At 41.2% G+C, this 16851-nt stretch overlaps 1 protein-coding gene across 1 annotated transcript; it reads right to left on the reverse strand.

The window, feature by feature from the left end:
• Window positions 1-2193: 2193 nt before the first annotated feature.
• LOC125021232 (V-set and immunoglobulin domain-containing protein 1-like) lies at window positions 2194-6821 on the reverse strand. Its single transcript, XM_047607209.1, has 7 exons — window positions 6674-6821; window positions 6376-6539; window positions 5496-5703; window positions 3426-3575; window positions 3237-3353; window positions 3010-3151; window positions 2194-2921 (listed from the first exon to the last, which is right to left on the reverse strand). The coding sequence occupies exons 1-7, from the start codon at window positions 6714-6716 to the stop codon at window positions 2825-2827; spliced, it is 921 nt and encodes a 306-aa protein (XP_047463165.1). The 5' UTR covers window positions 6717-6821; the 3' UTR covers window positions 2194-2824.
• Window positions 6822-16851: the final 10030 nt, after the last annotated feature.

Genomic DNA, 16851 nt, shown 5'->3' on the forward strand with positions numbered 1-16851 from the left:
CTACAGGTAAAAAAAAAATTAATTCATTAGACTTCCTTAAAATAAAAAAAAATTAAAAAAGCACTGATGTGTTATCTGCCTTCCTGCATGCAACAAAAGCCCATTCAAACCTGGCTGGTAAATACTACTCATGAGCTTTGTATGCTCCAAGCTTGACATTACATCAGCCTGAAGTAGCTAGGCAGCTGTTGCTGTGTGAAGGCCACTGACACAATTTAAGGGTGTGGTGATGTAGGAAATGCAAGGGCAGATGAAAAGATGAGGGGAAGAAGGAAAAGCCCTGTGCAACTAAATCACCCTAGTGATCAACGACTGAAAAAGACACTTCCATGACCTTCCATGAAACGTCCTAAACTAAGTCTCCACAATTCTCTTGGTCAAGAAACAATACCCATCGTGCAGATGCCTTACAACAATTGCCAGAAAGCTTCCTCTGCCAATATCTTTATAAAGATTAAAGTAGTCAATATCAGGGCTATGCACTCATGTCCACATGTCACAAATAAACAACTAAGACCATTATTGTAGCTTGTAGGCACAGTGCTGCTTTGAATACCTTACTAACATGCTGAGTTACTATTTAGTGTAGTAGGTTGGCATGCAAACGTTTGATAGTTACCACTAAGCAGTAAGAACAGCTGACAGTGGTAGAAATGTATTTGTTTTTGGGCAGTTGTGGATGATTTCACGCTATGTCAGAGGTGGCTGAATATCAAGGAATCACCAAAGCTGCTACACTTGCTTCTAAATAACTTTTTCAGCCGCTGTGCCACTGTTCAGATATTTCAGGCTGGTGCAAAGTGGTGGTCCAACCACCAGGCTGAGTTTACCAGTGGAAATATATATAATGAGTAACACAATAACTGATTGTAGCTGTGTCAAGTCCAGTTCAAGTGAGTCATTTTGTAGTAGTGAGGTGTGTGGAAATACTTTATTTTTAAAAAAATAATAACCTTAAAACCCCTGTTGTCTGATATGACTTGATATTTGTTTAAATTTAAACTTAAACCTTTAAACTGACAGCCAGTGTGCAAAGCAACAACGGTGTCACTTTGGAAAGCTAGATGGTGTTAGTTTTGGAAATATTTGATCCATTTGACTTACTTATTTATTTGCTTAAACAATAATTATATAAGAATTGATTACAATTATATCCGCAGTTTTCATTTTAATTTAAGCATCCAAATTGTAAAACCTTAACTGAGGCTTGGGCAAGACATGGTCCCAAGTATGTTGGTAAATGTGAAATGTATTTGGCTGTCTTCATTTGATTGCTGCTGCAGCATTTGTTCAATATAGCTGTCTTATACAGCAGTCAGCCGCAACATTATGACTAACATTGACCATTTGCGATAATTCAGTGTTCTGCTGGGAAACGTTTGAACCCGTTCATGTGGATGTTATTTAGACATGTAGCACCCACCTAGACCAGACCAGGCACCCCTAACAAGGCACCAACAATGACACTCCTTGGTGACAGCAGCCATCCCCAGCAGGATGCAGCTTGACACAGGCACACACACACAAAAGCATTTTAACTAAAAAAAAAAAAAAATCTTAGTACCCAAAGTCTCCCACTAACAACATTCTGTTTGCAGTCACCATAAGACAGAAGACCCATGTCCATTCTCTGATGAGTCACAACTGACTTGGACTACACAGTATTAGGTAGATGGTCACAATGTTATGCCTGTGTGCCACAGCAGCACAGTAAAAGCACTATAAGATTAACCCACGCAAATAATGTTGTAAAAAGCTCTTCCTAGCTAAGGTTTTATATGTGTAAGCTGTAAACCCATAATTAAAATGAATGTACAGTGCACTCACTATTTGGCTCCATAAAGATACCCCACATCGGCCAGTCAAAGGATGCATATTGCCAAACCATAAATTCTCAGTTGTTAGTTTTGTCATAGGCAGCTGCTAGACAGGTACTTATTTATATTGAATTTACTGTTGGGTCAAGGGGCTGTTTAATATTTGCTTTTCCCAACAGGGAAATAAATTATGTTGGCAACACTGCTGGCATCACTCTATGGTACAAAATTCCCATAATTAACCTGCAGATATTAACAGAAGTGGTGATCAAACCATCGGCAGTGACCAAGTGATTTCTCGCTTATCCTATTAGAATATCCTAGGCGAAGCTATTATCAGTGCTTTACTGCAACACGTGTAAATGAATAAAGCAAGAAAATCTGAATAATCTGACGAGACACATGTCTTTTAGTTTAAACTGGTGCATTAGTCAACAGCACGTGTAAAAACAGTATAAAGTTCTAATGCAAAATCTCAGAGTCTTAGACATAGACATTATTTTATCATGATCTGTAAATTTGCTCTCATTGGAAAAATGTTCTGCAGTTATTCACAAACATTGCGCGAAACAAACAAGTCTCATTATTGTTTTTTTTTTTTAATTCAAAAAGTAACCATAAAAACCTTAATCATACTTTGAGCTTATTGCTCCAACCCTCAGTATTTGCAGCCATTTGCACAAAGAGTATTTGTATGGTGCACAGTCATTATGTCTATGTCATGATACAAACAGTGCATTCAAATATTGTAAATATACAGTATAAATACACAGTATATAAGTATGATTAGGTCATGAGCATGCATTGATTGTCGATTACTAGGCACTGCATCAAAGGTTTGAGTGAAAAAGATGACTGAATCATAGAAACAAAACAACTTCAAATGAGAAAATGAGCATCATAATACGGACTGAATGTGAGACTGATGCACGTTAAAGACTGAACATCCCAGACTTCCTGTTATTCAGATGAGTGACGCTGATCCTGTTGTTTTCTGCAGGCCCTTTTTAGGCCTGCGGCTCTTCTCCGTCAGCGTGGGGCTGGCCTGCTACGGTTGCCAGGGGAACGCTATCTGGGGTCTCATTGGCCTGAGGAGAGCTCCTCCTAGTGGACAGAGAGGAGGTTGACGTTACAACCCCCCTTAATTGTGCATGATGAAATATAGCGCGGCATTAAAAACGTAAAGACTCACTTCATCTCGGTCTCCTGTGCTTTCACAGCTCTGTATTTTTGCTTCTTCGCCGAGTGAGCAATGAACCACACTACCAGGATGATCAGCACACAGCCGAGCAATGCTCCAATCACTGCGCCAGCAATAACTCCATCTCCCACTTCTATAGAAATATAAAATCCATGCATTAAGCCTTATTAGTATTTTGCTCAGTGTACACTTTTGTGGTTATGAAAATATGAACACACCAGGACTCAGTTCAATGGCGCAAGTTGCGTATCCCACTGCATTGGTAGCGTTGCACTGGTACTCCCCGAACTCAAACTGGGAAATATTTCTGATAACCAGCACTCCATTCATGTTCCCTGAGGAAGCAAAGTGCACAAATGAGTTCATGAAAGGGTAAATGTGCTAAGGCAATTGTAGGACTCACCCACCTACTCTTTGACTCCTTGTCTTAGCCTGATTCAGTCTGGTCCAAGTGTACATCGGGTGCGGGCTCCCGCGCTCACTGTGGCAGGTGAGAGTGACCAGGTGACCTGATTCTATATCACCGTGGACGGCGCAGTAAGGAGTAGAGGGCTTCTCTGACAGACCACGAGGGAGAGGCAAGGGTTTATTTATATACGTTACGTTTAGTCTAGTAAAGGTGCTCGACATCAAGAAAACACTGACACTTTACAAGAGCTTCGTAGTAAATAGGTCAGCGTCCCTGAGGGGGTAAGTAACAGAATATGCTTTCAAACACTAAGCAGTATGCCCATGAGTCATGTTCAAATACAATTAGTCATCATCTTGACATTCTGATTGACCCCTAGACAAACTGTTACGCAAATTTGTAGATATGCCTTCTCTCTCTCTCTCTCTCTAATTTTGAAGATAATTGTATCACTGAGGCTTGAGGTTATTTCAACAAAACTCTCTGAGAAATTTAAAGAGAAAATACGTCTTTGGTGACCTTGCAAGCAACTTGTGGACATCTGAAAAGATCACAAGTAAAAAAATGTCTGTAATGCCTGGTAAGGTCAAAATGTCTGTGTTTTCTGAGTTGTAGTTTGAAAACTAATTAATTAAGGGTGCATAAAGACTTATTGTGGAGTAAAAAGTAAAAAGCACATTTCCTTTGCAATTTAAAGTAGGATACAAAAGAAAAAAGTAAAGTTCTTCTAAATGTTCTTCGCACCACTACTTTACAGCAAATACACTGGGCCTTTGTGTTTGTGCGTATGTTTTCTTTTCTGATTCTCTAGGTGATCAATAATTGGCTCCCTACACAACACCTCAGAGTCTAATCTGAGTGAGCAAAGGTGGTTCTGACAGAGCAGGTGTCAAGAATAAGAGTCCTCTGTACAGGCTTCTGTCACTCTATTGGTGCTACAGAGACACAGCTTATTTGGATTTGTTGAAACTGTAAATCGTTGCTTATTATTAATCAAACATTAAGTCACATGTGGCTCTCCCTTAGTCACTGTGAGTGAGTAAATATTGGGTGTGGCTCCCGAGCTGAGATTGAACCCTCACTGTACGTTTCCCGGACCCTGTCTTCTGATCACTTGTCTGCTTTATGCCCATCCTAAGGTGCTTATCATACTGCAGTGCTTAAAATGTATGTGTATTTATCATTTAAGATGGATTGCTCAGTCTGAGTAAAACCACAAGTGATGATAAAAAAAAAAACATGCTTGCTACCGTGTCAGTTGGCACAAAAACAGCTGCACATACTGACAGTTTGATTCACATGTACATGTACCAACTGTCCCTCAGACCCTTCCACACAGGCCGAAAGATGTAAGAAATACAAGATGTACTGTTAGCACGCGCCAGATGCTGATATATATTCTGTATGCAGTACAAGGATGCAGTCACAGTCCTTCTCTAATTTCCAACACTGACAATGAGGAGACTGCTGCGGTAACCATGGAAACTACTGAGGATACTGAGGCCTGCAAGGTTGTCCTGGTAACTCGCTGAATGAGAGGATTCGAACTGAATGTAATTCCCTATTCACACTGTTCAAGGCCACTCTTATAATAGGTTTGTTAATGTTATGACACTGGTAATAGATCTCAGATGTGGAAAGAGTTTTATTGAAATCGCAATTTAAGATAAAAGGAACATGCCACTTTTTTTTACGGTTCTCAGACACCGTAAATTTCAAAAATGTGTGTCATAATAGCTGTTTAACAGCACCAGCAGCTCATGTTCCAACGCAGTGATAGCCGAGCCCAAAACTGAATGCTGCTTTTATCTTATATTGTAAAGATTAGCTACTGCCGCCATGATACAAATATTCAGCTAATACTGAAAGTGGGTGTGGACAAGTAGCATGGCATGTTTTACACTCTCTGTTTGCTCAGGCTGAGCACGGTGAGAATGGGTACAAATCCTGACTGATAAAGTAGCAGAAGTAGTTGCTTGTTATTAAACACACACATTAGACTGCGTGAACTGTACACGACAAAGATGATCAAAAAGTAACCGTCACTCTATCATCTGAGGAAACTCACCAAGGACAAGCACATTGATAGTGACCTGAGACTGTCCCTGCACGTCAGGGAAGTTGTGAACTTCACAAGTGTAGAATCCTGTATCCGATGGCTGCATGTTGCTTATTAACAGTGAGACGTTGGTGGTGGTGGCAGGAGAAGAGGGAGGCTGAATCCTACTCCTGTAGGAATCTGCGATGACAACCTTTCCCGACTGATAGTAGTAGATCTGGAAGCAGATAGCAACAAATCACATTGTTTGTGTGACAAGTGAAAACATATGGAGAAATGAACACTCAAGTACCCACTTAATAATGGATAGTGGTTTAACTTAACACAAAAGTACGATGCTATCTCATCGTGTGCACATTTTTAAAAGACATCTAATTGTGCGAAACTTCACAAGGAAGGAGATTTGTCAGGTCCAAGTGACCGGCTTTGTTGTCCCAAGCGAGGTGTGTCTCCCAACGGTCAGCCATGAAAAGGCGCCACAGGACTGACCGAAAGTTCAATACGTTGCCTCGCCTGAAGACATTGCAAACAGTTTAACACCAAATTAAAAGTTAAAAGTTAAAAGTTGCGTTTCAATAATTAAGATGCCACATTGAAAATCTGTGATTGTGAACTGCTCTCGGAAAAGGAACTTGTTGTTGTGTCTCGGTCGTATCAGCCCAAGTCGCGGTAATAAAACAAACACCGTGGACTTTAAGATGTTAGCGAAATACACAAGAAAAAAGTATAAATTGTGTTCAAGAGATTTAATTTGAAATACTGCAATATTCTTATTACGTTTGGAGGAAGTCACTGAACCTAGAGACGATGGTATTTTACTATCTCAGCCCAAATCACACATTTGAGCACGTAAAACTTGCTCTGGCGGACTAGCAGTGAGTATACCTACCTGAACTGAATTCGCAGAGGACGATGAAACAAAATCCCATTGGAGGTTAAGGCCGCCAGTTGAGGCCTCAGTAGATTCATACATACACTGGAGCAGGATACTTTCGCCCACCGTAACATTGACATTTTTCACGGGGGTCGTGACTTTGATCAGTTCGACGCATCCTAAAAAAAAAAAAAAAAAAAACACAACACGCACACACAAAAAAAGCAAGTTTGCATGCAATTCAGACAAATTTTTCTAAAAAAGATGAATCTAAAACATCTAATAACAAGAGGGATAAGAAGAACGAAGTTACCTATTATGCTTAGAAGCACCAACAAGGGTAGATTTGAGCACATCTTCACAACTACGGAGCCTCTTAAGAAATGAGCTTTCCACTTTGCAGTGCCACCACTGATAAATGCATTACAGTTTTGCGGGCAAGGTTACAGTATTCTTAGTAATGGACTGACTGATACTGGGAATGTTTGCATATCAGTGTTTGCCAGACTGGGTGTGTGCACTGGGTGGGTAAGCTGTTGATTTAGCTGTTAACAGTTTTTTTCATAGGGGCACATGAATTTGAAAAATCACGACAAAAACAGAAAAATCAGACATCTGTTAATAGTGTTAAGTGGACTGAGCTCAGCGTATTTTGTGTGCATGTGATTTAGACGGTTGATTGTACATGTCAGGTTAGGATCACCCTGTGTTGTGACACTGATGGTTAATTCATTTTTCAGTGCTTTGGCAGTAGTTTCACTGCAGCTCATCCTCCTTGTCTTGTAAGTCATTCTGGGTCAGGGCTTCTGGCGAAGGAATTAATGTAATTTAATCTCCACCTGGCCTTTACCGCTCGCCTCGAGGAAGTGTAAGCCAAAGCCCTGCAACATGTTGCTTATCATAGGGGAGTTCACTCCCTGGTGCCGCCGCTTGCTTAATAAAGCCAGTTTCACCTTTGTCGTTTTCGCTCACACGCCGCGCGGCACAATACTGATGGAGAGAGACAGTGAATCACACATGATTAATTGTCTATAATTACCGGAAGCTGACATAAGTGATTAACAGCGTGGAAAATGTTGATCAGGGGTGACTGGAGGGGTTGCTGGAAGGAGGTAGTGGGATTGTGTGGGAAGTGGAAGCAGGCGTGTGAAACTCATTATCCAGGAGACACGTGTGATAGTGGGATGATCTCAGTGTCCTGAGACTCTGTCTGAAGAAAACAACCTGGCAGCTGTGATTTGGGCAGAATTTTACAGTGTTTAAATAAATACGACAGCATGACTCACGGCTAACTGAACAGTGGCTACATTCACATGAACACTTGTGTTACCCTAATAATCAGAAAAATGCACCTGATCTGGCTCAATGCACTGCTTCATAAATGCTTGATCTGACCAGTTGTGCCTGCGTGGTAATAATACATCCTTTCTGCTCCATGTGAGGAGAGAAGGAACCATGTTTGTAGCAAAACAATGAGCTGGAATGAAGTCAATCCATAGAGAAGAGCCATCGAAGACACAGGTTTATATTGGTCACCTTCTTTATTTGAACAATTTCAGTCTTGTCCCAAGTGTGCGGAACCACTTTGTGCATGTTGAAAAAAAAAGTTATATTTTGATAAATGTTAGCGACTCTACGTAAAGAGTTAAGTAATTGTAATGATTTCAAGTGTTATCCACAGATATCCAAAAGCTAATCTAAAACAAAAGGGGCTATATAGAACTCCACAAATCAGGTTGCCTTTTTTAAATGCCCTTTGGATTACTATGACCTGGATGACCGAGAATCTTCGCAGATAAAAGGGGCTAGACTTGTTGAGTTGTCCCACTATCCTCAGTGAATGGTAATGGTAGGTGGGTGTTTTTTGGAACATCTGTGAGTGGTAACTACCTGGAATTTACTTCAGTCTGTTTGCAAATGGTTCCTGCAATCTGCAACTTTCTTCAGTGTCTCCCTTCACTAGTCAAAGGATGCTCTTCCCAACATATCTGAAATGTTTCTGTTGCAATTTATATAGCATGACCTGGGTGACTGAGAGTTTTCCATTTAAAGCAGCCCTAAAGCCACAGGCCAAGTGGCTAAACCACAAAAGAATAAATAAAATCATTAACAATGTATTGTATTTACGAAAAGGTTAGTCAGTTCAGACATAATTTAAGATTAAGAATGCGCAAATCCATTAAACACTGTTATTTATTTGTTTGATTTCAGAGCACTACACACATCTGTTCGTCTTGAGCAGTATATTTCTATAACAATCTACTATATTTTTTGCGCGGACATTTGTTGTGTGCAATTTGTAGCGCAAGATGCCGCACGTCTGTTGTATCGAAACAGGAGTGGGTCGCCTCAGAATAAAAGCCCACGAGGACAGCAGAGGACACGATGCGGTGACTGCGGGAATTAAACCATTTAGGGGGAGCAGCTAGGTTCAGCAATGGGGCAGAGCTGGTTCAACAGGAGGTTAATGTAATTTAATAAGCACAGTAGACGTGTGACTGTAAATGTTGACTGTGTCTTTTTGTTGCTGTTCTTGGACTGTTAGAATACAGCATTTATTTTTAGGACTGTAGAGCTAACTACTGAAATGTTACGTATATATTCTGAATAAATAAAATTATAAAATACACGTACCCTTAGCTATGTATGAGTAAGTTTTTACACAAGCTACTGGCTGCCTACCACTGATGTACTGTAAGGAAAAGTTTACGTTAACACGAAGCTGAACGCGTATATTACGAGCAGGCTCAAGGGCCACAAGGAAAGGAAGAACAAAAGGAAAAACAAAAAGGAGACAGGTGAGGCACGGTGAGCCTCTGTAGCTAATAAGCGATCTCTGAGGCCTCAACAAGGCAATGTAATTAAGCCAGCAAGGCCAGTAGAGGTGAAGAGGGGCATAACATCATGCAACGTCAATTTAATATGAGAAACTTTTGCCTTTAGAACTCGAACGCCTCTGGTAAAGGTGGTGACTCCGCATTCGGCAACAAACGCTGTACGTTCATGCTAGCCATGTAAATGTAGCATACCGACTTAAAAGGAAGTAGCTAAGGGTCCATAACAACCATTTCTGCCCAAACAAAACACAATTCCAACACCAAGCATCAATAACGTGCTACATCCCATAAACTCTTTTCACTCCAGGAGCAAGAAAACATATTTTCTATACACAGCCATAACCTTAAATGTTGCTAGAGTTTGTGAGAAACAACAGAAATTAATTGTGTTCATTGTGTAACTCCACTGGTAACAGCTAAGCTCTCTCTTCTGGGTCACTTTAAAAATATCCCTGAGAGCTTCTGGCGTTTTCAGTTCCAGGAGAAGCTTTCTAATGTGTGTTTGCTTCATGAGACCTCCTGAGACTGTCCCTCAAATCCATGAGCCTGGACAGACGCCTCGCTTGTTCAAACTGACCCGTGGGTTACTGAGATATTGCGTTACATAGCCTGTGTTACACACTGGATCCCAGCGCCCGCTGCTGAATCCCTCACCTTTATTCACCAGATTATTATTTTTTGCTTTCTCTGCATTTTCGTGCAGAATAATGGCGGACACAAAAGGGAAAGTGCATTCACATGTGGATATTGCCTTTGAGTCAATGGTCCCAAGCCGTTGTATTTCAGATTAAATGAACAGCTTTACAGTAGTAGAAAAGTAGATTTTAATGAATTTTATCGCTAGGTACCTGAGAAATGTTTTGTGGTACAGATGGTCCTGAGAGATTCCAAAATGTGTCAAAATATCCACTTTAAAATAGTTTGTGAAAACAGGCCTGCTCAAACCCCTTTAAAATTGTTCTGCTACACTTTATTGGCATCAGTCTTGCTACAGGTCATGACCAGATGTTGTGTTTTGTTTTTCCTGGAGGTTTTGGGAAGTTTCCAGAACTGCACAAAAAGGTCAAGTCATTCTGAACATAATATAGATTTGTATACCTTTGCATTTAGCTAACGAGTGTTTACTGTGAGGTATAAATTAGACAAATAAACCTGATGTTGCTCAGACACTTAATGTATTTGGAGTATTTCAGGTTCGAGCAGGAGTTTGAGAGAGAGGCATTCGATTAAACTACTGACATGGAAGATACACCAATCAGGCATAACATTATGACCATCCCAATATATTGTGTAGGTCTCCCTGGTGCCTGCAAAACAGACTCATTGGAGAATGGACAAGGGTTTTCTGAGGGTGTCCTGTGGTGGTGGTGATCAGTTATGGATCCAGTGAATTTGGAGGCTATGTCAACACCTTGTGCTGTTTGTTAAGTTTTTGAGTTTTTGCTAAATGTCAGGCTGCATCCTGCTGATAATGGCTGCTGCCATTAAAGAGTATCATTGTTATGGGGTGGGGTTGCCTGGTCTGGTCAAGGTGGGTGGTACATGTCTAAATAACTTATATAAGAATGAATGCCAGGTCAAAAAGTTTCCAGAAGAACACTGAAATGATGGTCAATGTTTTGTTTTGTTTTGTTTTGTTTTGTTTTGTTTTGTTTTGTTTTGACCTCTCAGTGGTTTTAATGTTCTGCCTGATCGCTGTATTTGTTCCAAATCCAATGATGAATCACCCCTTATTTGTGAAAAGGCTGAGAAAATGTTAACCCCATGTTGGCATTAGAGAAAAAAATAAAAGGCTGTATTTTTATATGAGATCTACAAATTGTACTGTAGCTTGCTGCCACACTCTGACTGAGAAACCATACTCTCAATTATATTCCAATCACATTAATGACTCTTCCGCTGCATTGAATGTGAGTGGAAGGCTGATGACTAATCCGTCCTCCAGCAAGCACTAGAGCGGAGAGCCGTCTCACACAGTAAAACGAAGGTTACTGTGTCCCACTCAAACCTCCAACAGGTTTCGGTGTAATACCTCCACACAGACCTATTCATCCACCCACCATGACCAGTGTTTCCCTGTGGTAAGACTGCCAGGGTGAATCAGAGCTGGAGAGAAAATGAGTACACATTTGAGTTGTGTTGTTTTCATTTCGACAGACCTGTGACAGGATAGCCGTCACACGACGCCTGACTGATTGCTGCAGTCTCGTATCTAGTGTATGTGGCTGCAGTACTGTTTGGATAAGATACGAACGCCGCGGAAGGCACGGGGGTGCAGCTCAGATACTGTCCATTAGATGGCAGGCTAGTCTGTTAGATGCTTGAGTGAGTGACTTTTCCCCTTTCTCTCCCTCTCTCCGTGTGCGTGTTTGTGTGCATTGAGCTTGATGCAGCGGATGGCATCAGAGTCAGGGACGCCACACTAGTGCCTTAGCAGGCCTCACTCTTCCTCACCCTCCTCTCCCACTTGGTGAAAAGATATATAGGCCAGGCGTTTAGCATGGCTTCCCCTAATGTCCCTGCAGCAACAAGGCAACCAAAACACCAGCGATGGTTCAAAACCAAATCATATGCGAGAGCAAGAACACGCACCTACAAAAACACTGTAGCGTGAAACGTCATCTGACTGGCACAGAAGAAAAGGTCTCCTTTGCATCGTTTTTTTTTTTTTTCTCTCTCTCCCTACGCACTAAAAGCCAAACTCGGTGACACTGAACTATCATCTCACATCGGCGTCAAATGCGAGCAGGAGGCACGGCTTTTACTTAGACTGACACAATTGTGCAAATAAACCCAAAAGAAGTGGGACAGGGGCAGTCAGAGGGAACATCTCCTCATACTTTTGCTATCCCTGAAACTCAGTGTCTGGCACCGGAGAAGGTCACGTATCACATATTATCCGAGGAAGAGAAGCAGAGGATGAGTACATTTACATGATCAAATGGTTCATCCGCAGCTTGTCACAGTTTCATTTAGGCTGTGTGGTTCATAAAGTGGCGGCAGTGACAAAGGAACCAATCACTCAGAAGACTTTCTTTAGACACATTATGTCCTTGAACGCATTTTGTCGAATGTCACTTTTGATCATCTGAAATATGTGCTTCACACACGGGGGAATTGCCGAAATAAACTAAGAAGCAGGTTGCAAATTGCTAGAAAATTGTACTTTTTAAGTGTTTGACAACGCGGAACTGAAAGATCTTAGTCTGTAAGAGGAAGTTTGTGTTTCGCTAATGTGTCAAAGTGATTCTTGCTGTTCCCTTTTAATGTCAAATGTACATTCCTGGAAAGAGGTCTCAAATTATTCATGAGATAATTCAAATGTTGGATGTCAAACGCAGTCGATGTTAACCACACAGTATCATTTAATTGAGAAAATTAACTCTTAGCACCGCGTGTGTCCCTTCTTGCTGTAGGTGTATTATTCTCTGCGCAATGTGCAGTGTTTGCATTTTCTCCTGCACGTATGTGACCATAATCTCACTTTCAATAGCACCACCCTCCCACCAGCCTTTTTTTTTTTTTTTCTATACTCTAGGATTTTCTAAATGATGCCCCCGGGGGGTTGGATTTAGTGGTTCAGTTGTGGTCACACTGCATAAAAAGAGATAGGTCTTAATATTTTATTACACACGTTATGTTTCCAGTCTTCCGCGGCTCCTCGCTCTCTTTTCAAACCCCAAACAAGAACTCCATGGCAACACTGATGAACATCCTGTGAAAGGAAAATAGATGGACACAGCACTCTGCAGAAGACGCTTGACATTTTATCATGACATGATGCTCAGAGAATTTGTGATTCTTGTCAGCCAACAGATGTAACTGTCTACCGACTGAATAATTTATTGTTTCGTTGGACATTATCTATCCTGGCAATCTAAGAAAAAGCAACGTAAAACAAATCTCCTAAATCTTTTTCTCTGTAGTAGCCGTTGCACCATTGTGTGCCTTAACAACTGCGTGGCCACTATAGCCACTATAGCCACTATAGCTCCAACTTTACTATTTGCCTTGGAATTATTGACATTTTTTTAGATGTACTTTGCATATAAATGAATGTTAGGATTCTATCCCATTAAGACTGAAGGCCCACCTTAATGCACTGCTTAGAATTAGCGAAGGCAGTTTATTAAAAGACGTATATAAAGCACCAGCATGTGCATTCTATACCGCAGAGCCGAATTCTTCGCTGCTGTTTGACCACTTTCGTTTTTCCCCCATCTGTGCAGAGGAACAGCCATCAATTCCTGACCCATGTTAATGCACCCTTTCAATATTTTATGTTTTTATATGGAGTGCTGACAATAGAACGCAGAAATGGAAGGCACATTTTGCTGAGCTGCTTCGTTGGCTCTGTATCCGTCTTCTCTGTGGAGCTATGCACTCAGCCGCAGAAGGAGTCACTGAAAGAAAGATGAAAATGCGGGCAAAGCAAACCTTCAGCTGCAAGCTGAAGGGGTAAAGAAATAAGGGGGGGTCACTTTATCTTTTACCCACACTAAACATCAGTGTTGAAATGAAACGGTTAAGTTGTTGTTTTTCCAAAGGCTACATTCTAATGAGCTGTGACGGGCCATGCGTTGAGCTTGACTTCATAAAGGTGATCTCTCCACATCGCTGCATGGTGAGCATATTATTTATATACCTCCACTCCTCTCAAGGTGAACTCACTTAGCGGCGTAATCAGGTGCTGAAGAGCCTGGTGGAGTCGACTGAGAGTAAATTAAAAGAAATCAATTAGGAGAGACAAACCTGTGCATTAAATCTGCATCTGAGGGAGGACGTGTCAGAGGAGGATCATTACACAGGTCACAGGTACAAGGGGAGGCTAAGCGTGACGAAATGCAACACACAAACGACAAGAAGATAGTTCTGAGTTTGGTCCAATTGTTGCCTCAGTTACCCAGTCAATTTTGAGCATGTGACAGTTGAAGGTCACTTTTATTTTTATTTTCCCATAAGGTAAATTTTCAAATCTCACTCCGTAGGCTAAAACAGGTGTGATCCAAGTGGCGCTTTCTATCAGACTCCATTCCAGCAAAAACATTTCAAATGCATGTATCATATCAAACCATCACTTCACATTTTTTATGAACCGCTTTACCGCAACTTTTAGTTTTAATCAGGGGCATTGATTCTGAGGTCCCCTGGTTATCTGTTTAGTGTTTTTCATTCCACTGAATCAATGTTTGACCTGTGACCTCAAATCAGTCTTGCTAATGTGTGTAACTACAGGGTGAACAGGGGTAGCTCCAAAGCTCAAGATCATTGATTGCAGTTACTTATCAATAGTTGGAAAAAGGACATTTTTATAATAACGACTTTCTTTTTGTCAGGTGTGTCACAGAAAACACATGGAGAAGAAGAAGAGACTAGATATATGCGCAACACTGATTTATTTATTTTTTTGGTATATACTGTATGTGCTGGACATTAAAAGAATGATTCTCAATCTCTCTCTTAACCGTGCAGCTGCATGCGTTTCCTTGCCCCTATGTATTATTTATGGTGAAATGCCTATGTCCCAAAAAAGAACTGATATGGAGCAGAAAAAAAAGGGGAAAAACAAGAGTGAGTAGGCTGAAGCTATTATATTAATGGTAGGTGGGTGGCTGTTTTGCATTTCTGAGGTTAGGCTTGCAGCTTTCTTTAGTGGATGGGAAAAAAAACGGTGCCCATGAAAAATCTGAACGCCTCATTGAAACCAGAATTTCACTCATTTCACTCATTTTCCTGGTCTTCCATTCCTCCCCTGTCACAGCTACCACAAAAGCTCGGCATCAGTAACGCCTGGGCATTTCCTGGAGCGACAAGTCAAAATGTCTTCTGTTAAAATGGCCCGCTGGGTGGCAGCACTGTTGACCCAGCACCGTCCCGCAACAGACAGGCTCTAAAGCCAGTGCTCACATGGTTTCATGTGAACTACCACAACGCCTCCAAAAAAAAATCTATTGACTCTGGTTCAAAAAATCATCTTCTTTCACCAAATTCAATCAATAACCGCTTCCCACAAGTAATTATTATGTCATTAGTTAAATTCTCGTCTTCTGATCTGTTGGTTCTGGTAGTACTTTGAAAATAAGTCAATATTAAGTCTCAAAAGGGGTAAGTTTGAAGGCATGCACGGCTTGATTGACATAGCCAGTGAAGTGATTCTCAGTGTTGTCTGGAAGACCTTCGTGACGTCTCGTAACTAACTTCGTTTTTACCAACAAATTCTTCCAAACAACTCGCTCCCTAACCTGCAGTCGACAGCAGTGGTGCATCATCGGGCTGGAAACCATGAGCTCCACCTGACAACACTGGTCATTCTTAAGACGTCCTTGGGTTCTAGGTTTCCTTGAGCATATACTCTTCCCCAGTGTTATCCCTTTCATCCAATTATGGTCACTTTTGGTCCCAAAAATCAAGAAAAAAAAAATAAGATGCTGTGAACCAACTGCCAAAGTCAACACTTCCACAAATCAATGACCCAGTAGCCTGTAACCTACATTAATGCCACACAAAACACAAACAAGATCATACCTGCTAAACAGCAACATCTTAGTGTTGTCACATATTCCTACATGCTGATGTTAGCTTTTAGCCCAATTCACTGCTGTTTGTGAGTATGGACTCAAATAGCTTCCTTGAGCCCTAAAGCTCAATTTATATTTCTGCAGTGCATCCATACCAAAGTGTCCGTACTATTCTACACAAGTATTTGTATTTGTGCTTTGACGTACAAGCAATGGTCACTACAACTGAGCGGTTAATGTTGGAGTTGTTCAAAGTCACTTCTACGGAAATCACTGCAACCCAGGAAAGAGAGAAGACATCTCTGTGAGGGTTTGTAGGAGGCAGAAGAAAGGAGAATTTCCCATGCTTGTTCAGCCTCTCACAGACGAGGACATTTCAGACCAATCACAATCATTGCAGCCTGCACTGCTGCAACGTGTAATTGCATTTCTTGAGAGTCGCAAGTCAGGCAAAAGCGTACGCTACGGAAATACAATGCTGCATTGTGATGGCGAAGCATATATCTAATTTTAGTCTTATTGGATTACTACTATTTTAAAAGTGTTAGGTTGTGGTTGGAAAACAAGTTTTAACTTTTTACTGGTGTTATGCTACATCACTGAATCACCGGTTTACCACTTTTCCAAATCCATCTCCTAATGATTTTCCAAACGTCACACCTTCCGTTTTATGCTTTAAACGCAGAATGTTGCAAACCAAGCAGTTTTTCTGTCATTCCCATACGTGTACCATTTACACACAACGAGCGCTCTGATGTATTGGTGTCTGGGGATGTCACTGCTCCAAAATCGTTAATGAAGCATGAAACTGACGGCTGTTTAAAGCCATCAATGCACAATTAGCGACACACCCCGGTATGTGTTGATTCTAGGTAACGACATGTCCGAGTCACTATTTATCATTTGAATTACACAGATAATTGGGTATAATTAAAGTGTTTTATGTATAACCAGCAAGGATACATCCACTTTCTAAACCACTTCTCCTGTCCAGAGTCACAAGGGAGGGGCTGGAGTCCATACCAACCTGGACCATGCCCCAGGGGTCCCCAAACTTTTTTCAGTGTGGGCCCCATCAACTTTCCGTTCCTATAACTGGAAATTATATAGGCATAGCTAGCACACTGCTGTGAGTG

This window comes from Mugil cephalus, chromosome 15 (assembly GCF_022458985.1).
Source record: "Mugil cephalus isolate CIBA_MC_2020 chromosome 15, CIBA_Mcephalus_1.1, whole genome shotgun sequence".
Classification (NCBI taxonomy): domain Eukaryota; kingdom Metazoa; phylum Chordata; class Actinopteri; order Mugiliformes; family Mugilidae; genus Mugil; species Mugil cephalus.

Bases quoted from the DNA above. Each gene is read 5' to 3' on its own strand.
- LOC125021232 (XM_047607209.1), bottom strand. From the start codon at position 6,716: ATGTGCTCAAATCTACCCTTGTTGGTGCTTCTAAGCATAATAG. The intron at 5,704-6,375 runs GTAGGTATACTC...ATCTGCTTCCAG, and splicing joins CCTCTGCGAATTCAGTTCAG to ATCTACTACTATCAGTCGGG. The intron at 3,354-3,425 runs GTGGGTGAGTCC...TTGCTTCCTCAG, and splicing joins GACAAGGAGTCAAAGAGTAG to GGAACATGAATGGAGTGCTG.